The 22686-nt window shown below is 30.5% G+C and overlaps 1 protein-coding gene across 4 annotated transcripts; it reads right to left on the bottom strand.

Annotated features, from left to right (window-relative positions):
- On the bottom strand, positions 1-20206 carry LOC109808696 (phytyl ester synthase 2, chloroplastic). Of its 4 annotated transcripts, XM_083072281.1 has the most exons (15): positions 20117-20206; positions 19538-19904; positions 12428-12479; positions 12194-12249; positions 11792-11950; positions 11194-11298; positions 9997-10103; positions 9534-9655; positions 8987-9095; positions 8727-8860; positions 8067-8445; positions 6579-6692; positions 720-805; positions 464-573; positions 1-378 (listed from the first exon to the last, which is right to left on the bottom strand). In XM_083072281.1, exons 2-15 carry the CDS (start codon positions 19875-19877, stop codon positions 188-190), a joined length of 2064 nt encoding a protein of 687 aa, XP_082928407.1. In that variant the 5' UTR covers positions 19878-19904; positions 20117-20206; the 3' UTR covers positions 1-187. The 4 variants fall into 4 exon arrangements, with proteins under 4 accessions (XP_082928407.1, XP_082928409.1, XP_082928408.1 ...); XM_083072283.1 differs by lacking the exon at positions 20117-20206 and having other exon boundaries at positions 8067-8436; positions 19538-20009; XM_083072282.1 differs by lacking the exon at positions 20117-20206 and having other exon boundaries at positions 8727-8857; positions 19538-20009.
- Between the last annotated feature and the right edge of the window lie 2480 nt (positions 20207-22686).

The raw sequence follows: 22686 nt of genomic DNA, 5'->3' as shown, positions 1-22686 counted from the left end.
TTCCCCAATAATTTATCATTTGCATTTATCGCTTATTGATTAATCTTGGAAAAATTGTACAATGTTTCTATGAGAAATGAAGCTTATTCATGCCTTTTGGCCAGAAAACAATGCCTGAAACTACTGGCAATAAAAATAGTTTGACTCTAACCTAATTAGAAAATTACCTTTTCTGTATGAAAAACAATCAAATTTCAAATGTTGGAACTTCAGACTCAAAACCATGTGTAGCTTGGTATAATAGCCGAGGCCCTATACCTCTGTAGGGGTCCTTCTCTCTTTTAACCTTTAAATAAGCAATACATCTCTCAACCTCAGATTTCACTTGTAAATAAAGCTCATGAGACTTCTTCCTGTCTTTCAGTTCATGTTCCCTTCCTGTCAAACAATATCTCATTAAATTTAAGAAGGCAAAATAATTTTTAACACCATAGTTTTGTAAATATGCTTTGGACATACATACCTTCCGTTTCCAATGGTTTTCCAAAATAATAGTAGAATCGGCCAGGAACTTTAGGCAAAATCAAAGGCATATGCACTTGTTGATTTGCTACCTCACCACCAGCACCACTCCTAGATTTCCAATATACAAGGGATATATAATAATGAATAATGTATATGGAAACATAGATCGAAGATGGAAAAGGACAACAAAGATGTATATAAAAGAATTTGTAATTCATAATTTGCAATGAATAAAAAAACACCAAACAATATACCTCAACTGCGTAGCCTCATTTGTCAGACTTTCTATTTCAGACCTAAAGTAAGGAATCTTCACCAAGTCATCATAATCAAAAACTACCTGAAAAGACCAATATGATATGATGTGTTATGGTAAATACAGGTCCAAGGCATCCACAGATCTGTAGAAGAATCCAGCCACCAAAACCAGCCAAACAACTTTCGGTGCTGGTGAAAAAAAAATCAAAAGGGAAAATTACGATTTTGCCCCTAAGCTTTAGGATATTTACGAGATTGTCCTTGGAGCTTCAACTATAAATAGGCCTCCCCATTTCACTTGTAAATCAACTCAGAAATTACTCAAAAACACAAGTTTCCTCTTGTAGAGTGAGTGTTTGTTGAGTGAAGAGTTCTGTATTCCCACAATTTGTGGAAGGTGGTAATAAAATATTTTCGGAGTTGGTCCCGTGGATGTAGCCCTAGTGTAAGGGTGAACCACGTAAAATTCTTGTGTTGTCTACTTTCTTTTCTTTTTTTTTGTCTATCATCATCTAGCTAGTTTTATTTATTTGTTGCCGCCTATATGGCTGGATCCGCCTAAATGGCTGGTTTTATTAACATGTTTCTGCTTTCTTTCCCAACAACTGGTATCAGAGCCGGTTGTTTCTGCTAAACAGCTGGCGAGAGTACTGTTCAAGTAAATAGTATTTTGTGAAAAAAAAAAAAATACTATTTACGTGAATAGTGAATAGTGCAAATTGGTCTTCATCACCAATTTGGTAGAAGTTTGCAGAAGCGATCCGAGAAGAAGCAGATAAGTCATGGAGAGCAACACAGGCACCATGGTGAAATTGACGGCAACAAATTATTCATTGTGGAAGTCAATGATGGAGGATCGTCTTAATTTATTGGACCTTTACGATCCAATTGAAGGCGATGGATCGAAGCCCGAAAAGATGTCCGATGGTGATTGGAAGAAATTAAAGAAGAAGACTTTAAGTACCATCCGTCAATGGGTGGATATTACTCTCTATAATCAAGTGTCCAAAGAAACAGATCCCCAAGTTCTTTGGAAGAAGCTAGAGAGTATGTACGAGACAAAGAATGCTCAATCAAAAATATTCATGATGCGAAAGCTCATGAATTTGAAACTACAAGAAGGACGAGCCGTAGCGGAGCACCTGAATGACTTCGAAGGCCTAGTCATGCAACTAATTTCAGCAGGCTTAACGCTTGAAGATGAGATGCAAGCATTGCTACTCTTGGGGTCATTACCAGACAGTTGGGATACTTTAGTGGTATCCTTAAGTAATTCTGCACCAGAAGGCAAAGTATCATTGAATATGGTAAGAAATAGCATACTCAATGAGGAGATCCGAAGAAGAGATGTTGCCAAAAATGAGACTCATGCTCTTGTCACAGAACGCAGGAGTCGAAGTAAAAGCAGAACACCAAGAGGCCATAGAGATCATTCCAAGTCCAGGGAAAGACGCAGTTGCTACAACTGTGGCAAGCCAGGCCATCTCAAGAAAAATTGTAGATTCTTGAAGAAGGAGATCCAGGACAAGAATCAGGCAAATGACAGAAATACTGCAGCAGCAACATCAGCCAGTGATGATGAAATAACACTCTTATGTAATCAAGGAGAGTGTTGTCATATTGCAGAACCAGATGAGGAATGGATTATCGACTCGGCTGCCTCATACCATTGTGTTCCCAAGAGGGAATACTTTACCACCTACAGAAAAGGAGATTTTGGCCACGTGAACATGGGGAACAAAAGTACTTCACAAATAGTGGGAATTGGTGACATCCACTTACAAACTGGTGTTGGGTGCACATTAATACTAAAAGATGTGCGGCATATTCCAGATATACGTTTGAACCTGATTTCTGTGAATGTGCTGGACAAGGAAGGATATGAACATTCCATGAAAGGTGGCAGATGGAAACTCACCAAGGGAAGCTTGGTGGTAGCAAAAGGGAAGTTATGTTGCACGCTTTACAAGACATATGTAAAGGTGTGTAAAGGACAACTAAATGCAGTGGAAAATGATGCTTCACCTAATTTATGGCACAGACGACTGGCGCACATAAGTGAGAAAGGATTACAACTTTTGGCCAAGCAGTCCCTTATTCCTCAAGCCAAAGGAGATTTTTTGAACCCTTGTGATTATTGCGTATTCGGTAAGCATCATAGAGTATCATTCAAAAAGAGCTCCAATCGGAAAAAGAATAAGTTGGAGCTAGTACATTCTGATGTATGTGGTCCCATGGAGGTAGAATCACTTGGTGGCAATAAATACTTTGTCACATTTATTGATGATGCTTCACGAAAGACATGGGTATACCTGCTACAAGCAAAAAGTCAGGTATTCCAATGTTTTCAGCAGTTTCATGCCATGGTAGAAAGGGAAACAGGAAAACAGTTGAAGTGTATCCGAACAGATAATGGTGGAGAATACATCTCAAAGGAGTTTAAAGATTATTGCTCCAAGTATGGTATTCGTCACGAGAAAACTGTTCCTGGCACACCTCAACACAATGGCATTGCAGAACGGATGAATCGTACAATTGTGGAGAAGGTACGATGTATGCTCAGAATGGCTAAACTACCAAAGCCATTTTGGGGAGAAGCTGTACAGACTGCTGTCTATCTCATCAACAGATTACCATCAGTACCATTGGGTTTTGATATTCCAGAGAGAGTTTGGGCAGGAAAAGAAGTAAGTTACTCTCATCTGAAAGTCTTTGGCTGCAAAGCATTTATGCACGTGCCAAAGGAACAAAGATCAAAGCTGGATGATAAAGCCATTCCTTGTGTTTTTGTTGGATACGGAAATGAGGAATTTGGTTACAAGCTATGGGATCCAGAAAGGAAGAGAATTGTCAGAAGCAGAGACGTAATATTCCATGAGCACGAGACGATAGAAGATCTAAAAGGTGGGGAAGCTGCAAAACCTATGGAAGATGGTGTTAATCCAACATCTCATGTTCCATCAGAATGTGCCACTGATGGAAGACAAACCCAAGAACCAGAACATGAGACAGAAGAGCCAGTTTTTGGGGATGAAGAAAGCGTAGATGAAGAAGTTGTTGTACCTGATACAGAGGCTAATGAGCAGGGGGAGCCATCCTATACCTCTGGGCAAGTAGAACCACAAATAAGAAGATCTACCAGAGAACGCCAACCATCTACAAAGTACCCCAGTTCTGAATACATCCTCATTGCTGATGAGGGAGAGCCTGAAAGCTTCCAAGAAGTGCAGTCTCATAAAGACAAAGGCTGCTGGGTGAAGGCAATGCAAGAGGAGATGGATTCTTTAAAAAGGAACAATACATATGAATTAGTACAGCTGCCAAAAGGAAGAAGAGTACTCAAAAATAAATGGGTATTCAAACTAAAGAAAGATGGTGATAAGCTAGTCAGACATAAAGCGAGACTCGTGGTAAAGGGTTTCAGCCAAAAGCAAGGTATTGACTTTGAAGAAATTTTTTCTCCAGTTGTTAAAATGTGTTCTATCAGAGTCATACTAGGACTAGTAGCAAGCATGGATCTGGAGTTGGAGCAGCTTGATGTAAAGACAGCTTTTTTGCATGGTGATTTAGATGAAGAGATCTATATGGAGCAACCTGAAGGTTTTGAGGTCAAAGGAAAAGAAGATATGGTCTGCAAGTTGAAAAAGAGCTTGTACGGATTAAAACAAGCTCCACGACAATGGTATAAGAAGTTTGACTCGTTCATAAAAAGTCAAGGTTTCAAAAGAACAGATGCAGATCCTTGTGTGTATATCAACAGATATCCAAATGGTAAATTCCTTATCCTTCTCCTATATGTGGATGATATGCTAATTGTAGGCCAAGATGTTCAAATGATCAAAAATCTAAAAGTAGAATTGTCAAAGGCATTTGACATGAAGGACATGGGCGTAGCAAAGCATATCTTAGGAATGGACATCATCAGAGATAGGAAAGCAGGAAAATTGTGGTTATCACAAGAAAGATATATTGAACGGGTTCTAGAGAGGTTCAATATGAAAAATGCTAAGCCTGTTATTACACCACTTGCTGGGCATTTCAAACTCAGCAAGAGATCATGTCCAATAATAAGGGAGAAAATGTCAACAATTCCATACTCTTCAGCAGTCGGAAGCTTAATGTATGCTATGGTGTGTACAAGACCAGATATCGCTCATGCTGTTGGCGTCGTGAGTAGGTATTTATCAAATCCCGGGAAGACACATTGGGAAGCAGTAAAATGGATCTTGAGATACTTGAGAGGAACATCCAAACTGTGTTTAAGATTTGGAGGAGCCAAACCAATTCTTGAAGGATATACAGATGCAGATATGGCTGGAGACCTTGATGATAGAAAATCTACTTCAGGATATATATTTACTTTTTCAGGGGGAGCTATATCATGGCAATCTAAGTTGCAAAAATGCATCTCATTATCCACAACTGAAGCAGAATATGTTGCGGCTACTGAAGCCGGAAAGGAGATGCTGTGGATGAAGAAATTTCTTCAAGAACTAGGGTTGAAGCAAGAGGAATACATAGTTTATTGCGATAGTCAAAGTGCTTTAGACTTGAGCAAGAACACTATGTATCATTCTCAGACCAAACATATTGATGTAAGATATCACTGGATTAGATTGGCCATTGAAAAACAGTTATTCCAGTTAAAGAAGATTCATACAGATAGAAATGCTGCTGATATGCTAACAAAGAATGTGACCAGAGAAAAGCTCAGACAATGTATCGAGCTTGTCGGAATGACTGTTTAGAATGTTTGGAAAATATGGCTGGAGGGGGAGATTTGTAGAAGAATCCAGCCACCAAAACCAGCCAAACAACTTTCGGTGCTGGTGAAAAAAAAATCAAAAGGGAAAATTACGATTTTGCCCCTAAGCTTTAGGATATTTACGAGATTGTCCTTGGAGCTTCAACTATAAATAGGCCTCCCCATTTCACTTGTAAATCAACTCAGAAATTACTCAAAAACACAAGTTTCCTCTTGTAGAGTGAGTGTTTGTTGAGTGAAGAGTTCTGTATTCCCACAATTTGTGGAAGGTGGTAATAAAATATTTTCGGAGTTGGTCCCGTGGATGTAGCCCTAGTGTAAGGGTGAACCACGTAAAATTCTTGTGTTGTCTACTTTCTTTTCTTTTTTTTGTCTATCATCATCTAGCTAGTTTTATTTATTTGTTGCCGCCTATATGGCTGGATCCGCCTAAATGGCTGGTTTTATTAACATGTTTCTGCTTTCTTTCCCAACAAGATCATGGGAAAATGAAATTCAAAGATGGACATATCCATGCATTAATATACATCAAGAGAATAAGAGTGTTCTGCTACTTTTAGAATCGTAGTTAACCTCAAACATCTGGAGAAAATATGGAAAACCAATTTCTAAATGTTTAATTAGGACCATTCTAAAATTAAAATTACGATAACATATGTTGTCCCGCGAATTGCAAAGCCTTTTCCAATTAGTCAGCCCCCCTCTAACACATGCAAATACACACACAAACACATGCAGAGAGAGTTTAATTTTTATTTAATATCAATGTTAAAAAGAATTCCAATCATGTGCTATGGCTTCACGTGAATAACTTGAGTTGACTATGCTAACAACTACCTGCAAAGTCAAAATCCTTTAATGACGTGGTAACACTTGGCTGACAGCGAAAGAAAAATGCATTTCAGTATTTCACTAACCGTGAACCAATACTAAATCCTAAAGTTCATAGAGAAAAGTATGTAACTATTACGTATAGTAGAATTATGCTTTCTGTAAAAACAATTTGTCACGCTTTGCCTGATACAAGCATTTTCATGCCATAACAACTTCGTAAAGGAAAAGGATTGGTTCAGAAAAGACCAAAACTTACTTCACCAAGGTCATCTTCTCCAACTGCACCAAAAGGTACAATTTTGGCTCCAAATCTTGCTGCCATCCTGACAAACTCAGATTGTTCAGGCCAGAATAACTTGTATTCTTCACCCTGAGAATAATGATGGAGATTTTAAATGGGTATGATATATATTTCAAAGCATAAAAAAAGAGAGACAGATAAAGTGAACATAAAAAATAACAAAGCCTAAAGAGTTTGAAAAGTAATCACAATCAACTAGCTCGAGTAATTTTACAATGATAAAGGGAAAATAATAATTGGAAGCACTTAGATTTTGTTTAAGCAGAAAAAATATGGAGCATATGGAATATAAGCTTAATAGGTGGTGCATATAAATAGTAGCTTAGAAGTGGAAATTGGAGACCATATCATACTACAAGCCATGAGTTTATGAATCCTGGGCCAATCATACAAAATGTCAGAAATAGAGATGTAAACTGTAGAATTCGAGTAGGATGGATGAAATGGAGGAGTGCTTTAGGTGTTATCTATAAGAGGAAACTTCAACCTCGAAGACTTTACCACACAGCTATTGATAGGCCAAAATCTGATTTATGCAGTTATAGTGCTGTTATTATGTATTAGGAAATTACTAGGTAGTTATTTTTATATTAATTTTGGATTAGGAAGCTATAAGCTATAATGTGACTGAATAATGAATGATATATAAATTGTGTCAGACATGCAAAAGGGAATAAACGTGTTAGATTGTTATTCCCTGTGTTTTGTAGGAGGAAACTCCTTGATAAAGGTAAATCGTGTGTATTAGGGAGAAACCGTGTTTATACTCAAATCTGACCAAAAACCAGATTATTTCTATCTTTATTCAGAATTCAATGCGTGCCCATTTCTTGTGTGTAACAGCTACAAACTTGTGATGTTGTATGGAACTAAATGTTAGATGGTAGAATACAAATAAAAGAATAAACTGAATGTAACAAACATGAGAATGTTGCATAAAATGACTGGACATGATAGAAAAGATTGGCTTAGGAATTTGGAGATAATGTTGAGGTAGCAACAATTGTTAAAAAATGGTAGAAGCTTATTTTGGGGAGGGCAATCCAATAGCTAGAGGCAAAGGAAGACTGAAAAAAATCAACATGTGAAACCATTAAGAAGAATCTAAAGGTCAATAGTTTATCTATAAACATGGCTTGGTCGTTGTTGTAAAGGGAAAGTAATGATTTTGTTCTATGACATTTCATGCCATTTTCTTTTTCTCTTTTTTTTATTCTTAAAATAAATTTAAAATACACAATAGTGATATACTTATATAATTCATTCAACTCACATAAGTTTCACACGCTCTTTCCAAAATTTATAGCCCACCTGATTACATTTATTTCCATGTGGTATATACAATTTCAAGACCTTAGCAGTAGTAAATTGAGCAGATACATGATTCCTTGTGAAAGATGAAACTCACTAGTAATAAAAAATAGTCTACTTATCAAGATTTACCTTCCTATGAAGAGCCTCGCGCATCCCTCCAGGATATAATAGAACATGAGACTTTGAAGAAAAAAGCTTGAAGAGGTTAGTTGGTGCTACGGGGACAGCACCCATAACTCTGAACTTGTCAAAAGAAGATAAATCTGGCAATCTTCCATTTTTAGATCTCGTAAACATCATGGGATGTGCTATCCCCCGAAGAAGGATATTTCTTTCCAAAAATATTCGAGAAACCAGGGGAATTTTTTCTAATCCCATCAGCATGTGATACCCTACAAACAAAACAGGCCCCTCTGAAGAAATTCCAGCAAGGCCTTTTACAACTGTCCCATCCTCCAAAGTTGAGAGCATCACAGCACTTGCCACAAGGTTAAACAAACTGGAAGCACTTTAAGTGAAATATATCAATGTTATATTTAGTTTGATTACACTGCAACTGGTTAATCAAAACAAACAAAGACAAATTGCCAGATATTTAGTCATTGAGAAATGGACTTATCAAGCAATTCATCATGGTAAGCAGTAGGCTGAGCTCTCCTTGCAATCTACTATCTTTATAATATATATATATATATATATATATATACACACACAGAGACACACTATGATATGAAGTCTCTTGTTTGTAACCAATGACTTAAATGATCAAATTATTCCTGTTGTTTTTACCTGTTTGATTCTATTATTTCTTTTGCTTCATCAAGTGTTGGCGGTATAAAATCTAAGCCATAGTCATGATACTTGCCACGGCGGTAGTATGAAGTGCCCTTGATGATTGTTACTAGGTCAATGCTGCCTTCCTGCTAGCAGTGGACAGAGGCACCAAATTAGGATTCGTTTTTGAACACCCAATTGATATTTGAAACCTAAATGCAGACACAAAAGACAAGCATGCATGCAAAAAAGTAGAAATAGAGAAATATATATACCAGGAATAGAAAATGGCCACTGTCATCAAATTTACGAAGCTCACATTTAGGCAGTAACTTTTGTAGTCTTTCACCTTCCTGTTGACTGGGTAGTAACTGGTCATTTCCACTAGAACAGAAAATGACAAAGATTCACTTCATACACTTGAAAATATGGTGCGTATATGTGATACTAGGTGGGATTAATTTACCATCCACCCTGGGAATGCATATTCAATTTAATGCACAAATTAGATAAAAGGAATTGCAGTCAAGAATGGAAAATCCCACTAGGTTCATCATAATGTAATCTTGACTCGTTTTCAGATAAAAATCAATTACTTTTACCATTTAAGCTTTTATTTGTTGGCCAAGTTAACCCATAGAAATTGATCAGAAACTGGTTAATAGATCATGAGATTCTGCGATTAATATATTCCCTATATTGAAGCCTAACTATAAGGTGTACTTCAATTCCAGCAGGAAGTGAAAAGTTAACAAAGTACATATGATTCCGTATTATGAGTTTATGACAGACATAAGATATACAATGTTAAAGAGGATGAACCTGCAAAGTATCAAAGTCTGAGCTTTGATAGCAAAAAGGCGTGAATGGGCATAAGCCGAAGCCGACTTGAGCATCTTTAGTTTCCATAGAAGTGTTTCTTTTGGTAATATGTCAGCAAGAACCTGAGAGTTCAATCAACAATAGATTTTCATTACAGAATGTACATGAAAGGAAAGCTCAAACTTAACACCAAGAAGGCAAAGTAAAAAAATAATCAATCATGCCAATCCACGCTCTTCAAAAGTCCAGCATATTCCACTTTTATGAAGTTTTGGTTACAAGAAAGAAATGAAAAGAAGCTATACAATTTTCAATGTAGATTTCTTCAGGAATACGCCTCATGCATTGTCATTACTTCTTATAAAAATGCTTGACATGTTCAAAGCATAAAGGAAAAGTGACACGCTGCTCTTCCAGTAGTAATTTCTTCATTTTTTTAACAAAAGCAATAATTGAACCTTACTGGCAGAGATAATGAGAATGTAGCAAAATCCTTCACTAGCTCTTCAGCTGTATTTCGTAGAGGAAGCCCTTGGACCACATTATGCAACACCGACCTCAGAGAATCACCTAATGTTACAAGAAATGTTGAAGGCATAATGGAAAAAGGTATCATTCTCTTTGGTAATAGATAAAGACAGTGTAGGTCTTTGATCTATGTATGATAAATGATCGTTTTCTAAAAGTTATTCGACTTCAAGGATTTTGAAGTGGAAAATTTAGCATAAGTCCCGCATGACATTGAAGTTAAGTACATGCTGATTTAATATTTTAATTAAGAAAAAAAAACTACGATTCATGAATATTCAGCTAAAAATAAGCAAAAGCTACAAAAAAGGGGAAGTTTTGCTTCATTAGTCACCATTTAAATATTATATCATGAAAGGAATGCAGAAGGGGGAAATGACAAAAAAAGAATCATAGACAAGCTCCGGCAAAGGCATGACGCATGAAACATGAAATCCATAAACATTTCTCATTAATACGTAAACAATGGAGCATTAATTACTCAATCGCATTTATATGGGTAAACGAAGAAAATGCGATAGTTCCACAAAAATATCATACGTAAACAACGGAGCATAAATGCCAGAAAAAAATGTATGGAAATAATACAAAATTATATGTAAATGACATGAAATCCATAAACATTTCTCATTAATGGGTTCAAAGAGAATAACATTAGAAAGGAAGTATGCCTATTATTTGAAGCATTGAAAACACCAGAAACCTACAAGTGCTGACTAACCAAACCAAAAGTTAATATAAACAAGTAAACAACCTACAGTTGAGACAACTGTCTGGTAATATAAACAACCTACAAATGGAGCCTTTCACAAGGTCCCCAGCATCGGGTTATGTGTTTCAAGAATAGTTCCCTATTCTTAAAGGATTAGGAGAGCTTTTTTCAGAGGGAATAATAGCTTATTTTTCAAAAGTTCTCTCAAGAAGCTGCAAAAAATAAGATATTACTTTCTTAAAATAAGCTGAACCAAACACACAGTTTCTTTTGGCTAGCATAATGACGCAAAAGTATTTCAAGGCATAAAAAAGCTCTTCAGGTTGAATTTACCCAAACACATCTGCAATGGATCTTTAGAAAATAGCTCATAAAAAACAAAAAAAAATAAGCATAATCTCCAGAGCAAGATACACAAACCTGTTGTCAATCTGAGAATGTCAGGCAAGCCAGGAGAGAGTGGATCGGGCAAGGCTTCCAATAATGGTGTTAGAAGTTGCAAGTTTGACCTGCTGAACGAAGTAGCTGCCAAATTGGGTGGGGAAGGTAAGATCAGGTATTTTGTCCATCTTTAATTGATGTGTGCAGTTATAGAAATTCAGACTTCCCATCAAAATATCAATAAGATAACTCCAATCTTTCATTGTTGGGATGACAAACTTGAAACTTGGGTTAGCACCAACATGATCCAAGACTTTAACCCTCTAGTCAAGGCCAAATCAAGAATATACACTAAAGTTTAATTTCTACTCAATGTGTGAGCTAATTCGATAGTTTTGCATCCACTCACTAATGTGTGGACGACTCTTAACATTCACAACTTTCATTTATCAGAATATTAATTGCCAAATTTTACGGATCAGTGTACATATATAACAGTGTATTAGTTGTTCATCTTGGCTACTGGAGATTCTCTGAAGTTAAACTCTGACTTTCAGTCATGTGTTTATATGGTGTTGAATTGTCTAGAACAATAAAATCCAAGAGAATAAATCTTATCTACATCACTAAAAGTTACCTGGGTTCGCCAAAATTAGTACAAGATCAATATCAGGGTTAAGTGCTGCAACAGCCAGCGCAAGGCATGCTCCTAAAGATTCTCCAACAAGATATATGGGTCTGTTTGGTGAGTGTTCATATTCTGACTTGACTGTTTTCTCAACTATTTTCACAAGATCTGCAAGAGGAAAGTGTACAGAACAATCAATTATGCTGGAATACATCACTGAAAGTCGATATAAATTTTCTAAAAATGTAACATAAACATGTGATCCCATTTTTAACACGATAAACATGCTCTTAAACATTTTTAAAAAGTGGAGCAAAAACAAATAAACAATAGAATAGACTAATGGTTAGTGACAGAAATTTCAATATGAGCAAGAAATAGTATAATGAGGTACAGGGGAAAAAAGAGTACCTGTAAATGGTGTTCTATCCGCGACTGGAATATGCAAGCACCATATATCAAAAATCCTTCATTCAAGAAAAAAGAACAAAAAGAGTATTTCTTACATATCAGTTAATAACCCAAGAGCAACATCCAGCTAGAAGATACCTTTTGGCTTCAAAGTCATCTATCACCTAAAAAGTGCATTCCTAAAATGACAATTTACTGAATGCACTTAGGCCTTAACATTAAATGAACACAAACCTTCCCAGTTTCTGATGATGTAATATAAGTCCAAGTCCCACGCCATCAATCCCTGTAAAATTTGGAATGCAAGTTATTCACACAAAGTTATTTAAGTAACCTGGTTGTTTGGAATCATGACATAAAAAATAGTTAAGCGTAGGAAAAATCATGTCACAAAAGCGGGAAGCCAGAAACATTAAAAATTTAAAAAATGCTTATATATGTAGGGATTAAATTAAAAGCATTTTTCATTTATATAAAAAAAATCTTTTCAAATATAAGAACTTAATTGAAAAATAAGTGTCAAGAACCATAAATATATTTTACTCTAGTAATAAATTAATCAACCACATTGATGTTTCAAAATAGTGGACATGTGCAGAAGACATATATAAAAAGGTACGGCCAAAATAAAAATAAAAAAAGCTCAGTAAATGAAGACAATTGTGACCTTCAAATGGAAGAAAAGTTACAACTAAATGATGGTAAAACTTGTACTCTATGAGACCCAAATTTAAAATAGGCTGTCACATTTCGTCCCCCTATAATTCCAAATTTGCAATTTTTGTCCCTTTATTTTTAAGTTTACAATTTTAGTCCTTCAATTTTATAAAATCTACAATTTTGGTTCCTTTGTTAAATTTTTATTCATTGATCGTTAAAATTGTAACGTTAGTCATATATGACATTTAACATATGACATGACAATCAAAATTTAATAATATTCAAGCTAAATTTCAATTTTAGTTCTCATTTTTATCTCATGAAATAAATAAAATTAGGTGAAAAATAGATAAAAATGAAAACTAAAAGTACAATTTAGTTTAAATATTATTAAATATTAATAATCGCATCATCTACTTAATATTAGATCATAACTAATGTTATAATTTTAACAATTAATGAAAGAAGATTCGAGGTGAAGACCAAAATTGTGAATTTTATAAAATAGGAGGATTGAAATTACAAAATTAAAAATAGAAGCATTAAAATTGTGAATTTAATGTTATAGGAGGCCAAAAGTACAATTTAGCCTTTAAAATACAAACCTAAGATGAAGATTAAAGACAAGTTGCAACTAAGTCAAGCTAGATGACTTGAAAGGATAGTGATGGAGAAAAAGTATAACATTCGTGGGTAAAAAACAAATAAAAGAATATGTAAGCCAGAGAGTTATGAGTCTAAAGTGTCAATACATTTTCTTTTTAATTATTCTTTTGGATTCTATAATTTCACAAAATTTACTTTTTGGCCTTTATAATTAAAAATATTTAATTTTAATTCCTATAAATACCATTTTTTTCCTTAAAAAAATACCATGTTTTATATTTAATCCCTATAATTATATAAATTTTATCTTTACTTTCTATAAAAATAGATGACAAAGACTAAAAGAAAAAAAAAAATAGTATATATAGGAATTCAAATAAAATGTTTTTAACTATACTGATTAAAAGATAAATTTTTTGAAATTATAAATATCAAAGAATAATTAAACCTACATTCTCGTATGAACAAGTGACTCAAGTTGGTATAGTAATTTACTCTCCCATACTCTTAGACATAAGTCCACTAACAAATTATAATATGATGTAAAAGTTTATATTTAAGAAATGACTGGAAGCCCAAACAGAGAGAGAGAGACAAAAAGACTAGCTAAAAAATTGAAAGGCGAAAAAAGGAAGAGGGGACAATTATTAAATGAAGATGGACCTGGGACCAAATAATTCAAGAAAAAGAAAATAAGCCTAGGTAATAAATACAAATAAGACTTAAAATTTCTAAGAGCTAAACTTGAAGTAGAAGCTTAGACTGAAAATTGAAGACGAGTTACTTCTGACTAGTTGGACTTGATGGAGACTGAAAAGATTTATATTAATTTTTATAATGTTACTTCTTAACTTAAAATATGGCAAACTTTTGTATTTTTTGTAATATTTTAAAATTTAAAATAGATAATTTGACGAATTTTTTGAAGAAAAACAAAAAAATTTTAAAAAAAATAGCTTCATTTTTTTTAATGAATAACTGTAGTTTATAAAAAAATATAAAAAAAAAAAATTACATCACTATATTATTTATTACAAAATTTACCAGTCTTTTCTATATTATGCAATTTCATTTTCAATTTTTTTTCTTTGATAGATATAATTTGAATAATTTAAGTATCAAATAAATATAATTTAAATAAAATAAAAATTTAAGATACGTTTCAAATTATATCGTTAATTTGCTCCACTTATTATTTCAAACAAAATTTTATAAATACTATGTACCAAAGAAAGAAAGTCATGGAAGTAAATTTTATAATTGTGTTAAGAGAGTAGATACAACATAAGACAGACTATCGGGGTTGGCAAAAAGACATGGACTAGATGTCGCCATTAACAATTTATAGGAAATATAGGCAGCAAGCAGGAATAAGATTTTCATTTTCACACGTATTTCCATCCTAATTAATTTCTTTTCTTTTATCCGTGTCTTTATTTTTCTTTCATCTTAATGCAATGGGGCTCTCACTTCGGTACATGTCTCGAAATTTAGTGTATGTTTAGACGAGTGATTTTAAATAAAATCGATTTTTAACATATATATGATTTAAATGTTTATTTAGTACTACGTTTGTGATCCAAGTTTCTTAACATTTTCACGTCATTACACACTAAAAGTAATTAATAGTTATTTCTTCGAATCACGTTCAAGTTGATAGATAGTGAAGCAAACACACACTAACTTTAGGTAAATATAGATTCACGTCAAGATTATCATATAATCGGAACTTCTGCTTAAACAAGACATTTTGACCTGAAAAAGCCGGAAACGCACATATCAAACATACAAGTACTCATTCATTTTGTAAAATTGATTTTGGAGTGACGTCATTAAGTTGGAGTGTTTTTATTCCAATGACATGTTAACAGTAAAACTTAATATATATTTTTATTCAATACAAAAGTTATCTAAAATTACTTTAACTCAGCATATTATTAACTTAAAATCAATTTCTAAATGTACACATCAAACATGTGAACATATTTACCTAAGTTAATATTTCAATGTGATTCTGGATATTCTAACGGGAATCTAATCACACTTGATCATTTTAGTGAAACAAAAGTAGCTAAAAAGTACTCATTTTATATCATTCAAGTCTATCAGTGTAAACACTTGATAAATATTTTTTTTTTATTTTTCTCGTCTCTCGTTTTTCATATTATATTAATAGAGAATATGTAAAATGGTATGTTTCTAACATTCCTCTGCATCTTATTATCTTGTAAAAGACAAATTCATAATTTGAGCTAACTACTAGTACGTTAACATATGTTTTAACATATGGCAAATTGGTAGCATATCACTTAGTCAATTTTGCTATAATTATTATGATAGAAATTTAATTTATTTTATAATATAAAATCGATATTTTGTGAGTCCATGTACATTGAGTAAAAAACCACACGCTATTTTTTCGGATATATCTATACTGTATTCAAGATTATTTTTAGTAATGGTATTCAAGAGTATGAGATATTATTAAATATAAAAAAGTAGAATTTAATAATGTGACTTTTGTACTATGTCAAAAAAAAAAAGGTCCAAAATCAAGATATAGCACATAAATTTTTTATTGATTATTTACTAACATGATTTTGGTGTGGATGTGTCTTCTGTACAAAATTAAATTGAATTTAGTAATGAAAAGTTGACGACTTTTTATGTATATTATTACCTAGCTAAACCTAATTAAAGTGTTTATCTTCACTCAATAGTTAATATTAGGGACGGGCATATCCAACTCAACTTGTTAACTTGATTCGATTTGAGATTGATTTAAACGAGCTTAAGTATTGAAATTGAACCCAATGTACTTCTAGGAAGGATTTGGATTATGTTTGAATCGTTCAATTTGATTTAATATATAATATTTTTTTAAAACTATAGATTTTATTGAATTATTGTATATTAATAATAAAAGTATATTTAGTTATTAATATTTTTTATAACATGATATTAAATTTTTAATGAAATTCGCTATTTTAAAAATATACTATAAAATAATACCTTAATTTAAGTTTTACACTTTTTAATTTATAATATTGTTATACATAATGTTAAAATTAATGTAGTATATCAAAATTAGGTTGACCTAATCTTGTCTCATATTTTTGGACCTTAATCTAATCAAATTTAAGTTTTAAAAGATGGTCTCATCCAAAAAAAAAAAAAATAGTCAAATTTAAATAAGGATAAACTCAGTCCAACTCAGCTTGTCCCTAGTCAATAACGTAACCTTTAACATATGTAGTAGGCCTTTCGAAATTAATTATTTTGCCCCATCTTTTGAAGTCTTAGTAACGTTACCTTGATCATATATTTTTTATCGTATATGACAGTAGCTATGTCAAAAAAAAAAAAAAAAGAGTCTTAATTAAAAAAGTAAAAAAAGAAATACTTATGTCACTAATTGCAAGTAGCCATGTTCTCACAACACAATCTATACAAATTCTTTTAGACTTATTTTTTAATAGAAAGTGGCTTTTGAGCTTAAACTAGTTTGATACCCATACGGCCCACGGGCCACTTGCAGTGTGTCGCTTTATTTAATGCCATACTTATATTTTTTTTTAATTTTAACTTAAAATTTTCAGATCAATTTTTACAAGTCGGGCTAAATTAAATCAATTTATAGACACTCTTAATTTAGAGCATTATTCTTATACGTTCTTTTTCTTGAAAAAAAAAACATTTGATAAAATTCGACAATAACTTATCATTATTCGAGGACAATATTGGTTGGGTTAATATGTGGGTTTTACTTTTTAGGGTTTAACATAAATTTCTAATTTGCTCGTAGTTGATAATTTTTTTTTTATTTTCTAAGTTTATATCTTGCAACTAATATTACTACCTAAACATTATGAAAGATATATGCATATTATACTAGTATTTTAGAAAATTCCCTAAAAATTATTTCATTAAAAAAAACCTCCTAACACTTTCATTCAAAATAACTATTCTAAGAGTAAAGATTTAAAATATGTAAAATATTAGTCTGCAATAGAAAATAGTAAAGCGTAGAATGCCCAATAGCTAGTTACATTTTAAAAATATTCTTTGGGGTAGCCTAAACTAATGTGAGATACTATTATTATTATCATCTGTGCAATTAATCTAACTATGAAACATCATTTAAATTATATCTACCACATTTCTTATATATATATATATTTTTTTTTCAAACCTTTTCAGTTAGCTGATTGAACTATAAAAATAAAAAATAATAATAAAAACTCTAAAATATTTAAAGAAAATAATCTTAACTATTTATTTATAGTTATAAATTTAATAATTGTAAAATATTTTTCTCATCACGTTTTAAGTTTTTTTTTTTTTTGTAAATAGATAAACTTTAGCATGTGTTTGGTCTAAAGACGAGGAGTAATTTTAATTATGAAGAGAGAAGAGGAATGGGAAGGGAATTAGCTGTGGTATGTTTGGGAAAAAGAAAGTAGAGGAAAAGAGTATGAAAGAGAAGAGAAGTGTTGTAAAAATTAAAAAATAAATATTATTTGATAAAGGAGAATTAAGGAAAGTTGTGTAAATATAATGAGTTAATCATATATATATATATATATATATTCTCAGTGTAAATCTAATCATATCTTTTAATAGTATCATGTCATTTACTTATTTAATAAATAAAAATAAAATAAAATAATTTAAAAGATATGATTGGTTATTAGTGTAAAAAATTTTACACCAGTAACGTATAGGTGATTAACTCAAATATAATTTCATTATAAATAATCAACACTATAACTTTCTAAAAAAAATTATTAAAAGTATAATAAAAAAAATAATAATTCTACAAAATTAATCATGCTATCGAACTTTTCTTTTTGTTATAAACAATCAACACTGTAACTTTCTAAACAAAAATTATTAAGAGTATAAATACAAAATAAATAATTAATAATGCATTCTAAAAATTATCAAAGAGAATCTAATTTAGTTGATTGAGTTATTATAACCTCCTTAGTTTTAATATTGTGTTCAATTCAATTCTCATAGTGTTATAGATAAAATAAAAAATAAAAAATAATACCTTTAATTCTAAATATAAATAAAAATTGATTTTTTTAATTATAAACAAAAATCATTATTTTAAAATTATTCAAAGATAAATTTTTTTATAAACTTAATTAGTTATTAACTTTATTGTCTATACATTCACTTGTAACTAATATTAAATATAATAATTACTTAAAATATAAAGTATTTTTAAATTTAAATTAAAATTTATAATAAAATTAATTAAAAATAATCAACTTAATTACTTTTCTTAATCTTAATTATATATCTTTGTTTATAATCGGAACATTAGATAGTAGATTATAAAATTTAAGATAACATTTATTTTTTTTGTTTTACACACATTTATTACCAGATGAATGGAGTAATTAATAATTTGCAATTAAGCATTGGTGTGTCGTTTACCCATACTATTCTGTGTATTTATGAATTGTCATTAAATGTAGAGATTTAAAAGTGGTAAGTGGCAAAAAGATCCAAAAAATAGTTAAGACAGAGACACAAAACAGCAACAATCGTGGTAAGTGGCAACCGTCGCAGACACGCATAACAAAATGAGCTCTTAAAAAGTAAACGTGGAGCATAGCTGAAAAGGGAAGAGGGAAAAAAAAAACCTAAAAAGCAAATAACAAAATATAAGCTTAAAATAATAAAATAAAATTTTAAATATCTTTCTAATCCTTAAAATTTAAAATAAATTTATTTTTAATTTTTTAAATATAAAATTTTTATTTTTAATATTTATAATTTTAATGAATTTTATTTTAAATTTTATATTTAAGTTTTATTAAAAAATTTATTAAATATTATTATATAAAATTTTTTATTAATAAAAATATTAAATTAAATTTAATTAATATTATATAACTATCTTAATTTATTATTATCGATAATCTCAGGAACTAAAATATGATTTTTTAAATTATAAAGATTAAAAATAATTATTTTAAATTTAAAGAATAAAAATAAATTTATTTAAAATTTAAAGGTTTAAAAATATATTTAAATTTAAAATAAAATAGTTAAAATACTGACCCGGCAAAGAGAGCATAAGTGGAGAATTTTCCAACCGCGAAGCGCACTCCAACGGCGAAAACCACCGCGGCGGTCCACCGTCGGCTTCGATCATTCCTTTCGAATGCTCCAAATATTCCTTCCAACCGTTCATGCGTCGCTTTGCCTTCTCTTCCCTCCGATTTTCGTTCTCCGCCACACCACTTCGTTCTTCGTGCTTCACCGCCGCCGTGACGCGGTCCACCGACGCGGCGACGCGCGGAGCCGGAGCCTTGATCGGGATCTGGTTCGAGCTCGGTTTCGACGGCGGCTCGCGGCGGAAGGGCGCGGCGGAGAAGAGACAGGCTCCGGTGGCCGCCATGGTGGCGGAGGATTGGAATGCGAGAAACTGCGTCAGAGGAAGTTAGGAAGGAAAAAGGCGAATTAGAAATGATGAGTGTGGAAATGTTTGAATGAGGACTCAATGATTGAGAAAATGAAAATCTGAATCTGGAAGAGACAATACACATTTTGAATATATAATATTTTTAATTATATTATATTATATCACATAAGCATAACTGGTGAAGAATTAGACATGAATTGAGCAACGAGTCTTACCTGGGTGGTGGGAGAGTCTTCGGGATGTGTGTGTTCAGTGTCCCTGTTGCGTATTTGTGCTCTGCTTCACTTGTTATTTGTTTTTTTTTTTTTTCACACAGAAATTACTTTTTTTTTTCTATATCATATAATTTCTCCATACAATATCTTTTAATGATTAAGATTTTTGTTTTCATTTATTTTATTTTAAAAATAAATTTATCAAAATTTATTTTATTTAATAATTTATATTTTATATTAAATTTAATAATTTAATTGTTAAATTAAGATTTTTAATATATAAATTAAGTTTGTAAATTTTAAAAAAATATAAAAATTACATGATATTTCGTTAAATATATTTAAATGAGGGTATAAAATGTTCTCATGATTATCAATTAATTTAATTAATTAAATAAAGTATTAAATAATTTTTAAATTTTTTCAAAATTTATAAATTTAATATATGTATTAAAATTTTTTGATTCTTATTAAGCGAAATAAGTATGCTAAGAAGTTCAAGACTTACTTTTGAACTAAATGAATCCTTTCTCATGTATTAAATTTAAAATTATAATATTTTTTAAAATACTTTTATTTAATATTTTAACAAAAAAAATAGTTAAAAGATGAATAACAATTATTCAATATAATATATTTGAAAAAAATTAATTTATATTATTTGAAAAGTGTAAAACATGAAAAAATTTATAAAAAAAGAAAAAGACTAAAACATTAGAAAAATTATAGACTAGTGAGAGTAATTTTTTAATATATTTTGTTTTTAATGTTTTAAAGAAATTAATAAATAAAAAATACCATATATACACACACATATGTATATATAAGCTAGAATAATTTTTCTAAACGATAGTATTTTTATAATATTCTTGAGAAATATTTTTAGTATTTTTCTATAATTAAATTTTTTAGAAAAATATGCTAGCTATTTAACTTGTTTACAAACTAATTTAACTTTTTTCATTTTTTTCTTTTAAAAATGTTAATTAAAAAATTTATTTAAAACAACGTTATTATATATATATATATATAACACTAATAAAGAGGATATCTCGATTTAGTGTTTTTTTTTATATTTCTTTATCCTTAGATATTCTTTAATAGTTAAAGATCAAATTTGTAATCATACATTTATAACTAACACTTGTTTTTTAGTAAGTGCATGAAAGTTTTTAACTTTTTAGTAATTGCAAACCACCACTTTAATTATTTTTATTTTTAAACAAAAAGTATATTTTATTTAAATAAAATTTATAAAGGCATGAAGTGTCTCAATTCCATTAATATATATAAAAAGGAGATCTTTTTTAGTATGCACTTTGTCAAAAATAATTATATTTTTTCACTAATATATATTTAAGGATAAAATAGAAAAAGAATGTATATATAAAATAATAACTACTTTTTAAAATATATTAACTACCCACTTCTTTTTTAAAAAAAAATTATTATTAACTACCCACTTCTTGTTAAAAAATATTTTTTTTTTACGAAGGCACATGTGTGTGTGCCTTTTTTTAAAATATTAAATAAAAGAGTAATTATTAGTAGAATTGTTTTGCTTAATAATATAGGGTCTATATTAGATTTTAATAATTCAACTGTTAAATTAAAAGTTCTTAGTAAATAGATCAAGCATATAATTTTTTTGCAAAGTTTAAAAATTATTCAATACTTGGTAAAGTAATTTTAGCAAGATTTAATCTTAGAATAAGTTAATCATTGAATTAAAAGCTTTTAGTAAATATATTAAGTTTATAAAATTTTTACAAAATTTAAAATTTATTTGATACTCCGTTATTAAGTAAAGTAACTTTATCAAAATTTAAATTAAGTGAAAGTTACTCTTAAAATAAGTGAATCTTTGAAATTTAAATTAAGTCTTAATTATTGAGTGGAGGAACTCTATCAAGAGTTAAAATAAGTGGATCTCTCTCTAAATTCTTTAACTTTGGTCAATTAACTCCTCTTCTTGTATGAAAATTTAGAAACACTACCTATAAATTGATACCTAAAATAAGTTATTAAATATTTATTATTTTTTAATTACATTCAATGGACTTTTAAAATTTAAGGGACATTTGATACTTGAAAAGTTTTTTTCATATTCATGAATTATGACTTTTGGTAATCATTTGATCAAAGATTCATAGTTCCAAATAATAACTAAAATGTATTTTGATTGGCTATAATATCACAAAATTATTTATATATGCTTTTCATTCTTTTATATAAGATTTAATTACTTAATTCAATAGAATCAAGGAAATTAATTATTCATTTTGTCCTTTTTATAAAATTCATGTTCCTTTTATAAGAACCAGCTAAAATATTTCTTGCATTAATTATTTTTTTAGGAAAAATATCATTAATTAAAGTTATTTTTCTTAATTTAAGTCATTATTGTTTGGGATAATTTTGAAAAATTACAAAATAATATTTGTCACGAATTTGATGTCATAAACTAAATTAATCAATTTTCTTAATTATAGTAATCGAGTCTTATAAAAAAGGACATGAGAGTGTAATTTAGTAATAACATTAAGTTTGTCCTAACTTTATAATTTTCA

This window comes from Cajanus cajan, chromosome 4 (genome assembly GCF_000230855.2).
Source record: "Cajanus cajan strain Asha chromosome 4, NIPB_CcT2T_4, whole genome shotgun sequence".
In the NCBI taxonomy this organism is placed as follows: domain Eukaryota; kingdom Viridiplantae; phylum Streptophyta; class Magnoliopsida; order Fabales; family Fabaceae; genus Cajanus; species Cajanus cajan.
Note: the sequence above shows the minus strand (reverse complement) of the source record. Positions and strands in the feature narration are given on the sequence as shown.

What these genes read in the sequence shown, in the direction of transcription:
- LOC109808696 (XM_083072281.1), bottom strand. Translation starts at nt 19,877, where the DNA reads ATGGCGGCCACCGGAGCCTGTCTCTTCTCCGCCGCGCCCTTCCGCCGC. An exon ending in GTGGCCATTTTCTATTCCTG is followed by an intron (nt 8,861 to 8,986) that starts GTATATATATTT and finishes GTCCACTGCTAG; the next exon opens with CAGGAAGGCAGCATTGACCT. An exon ending in AATGAGGCTACGCAGTTGAG is followed by an intron (nt 574 to 719) that starts GTATATTGTTTG and finishes TTGGAAATCTAG; the next exon opens with GAGTGGTGCTGGTGGTGAGG.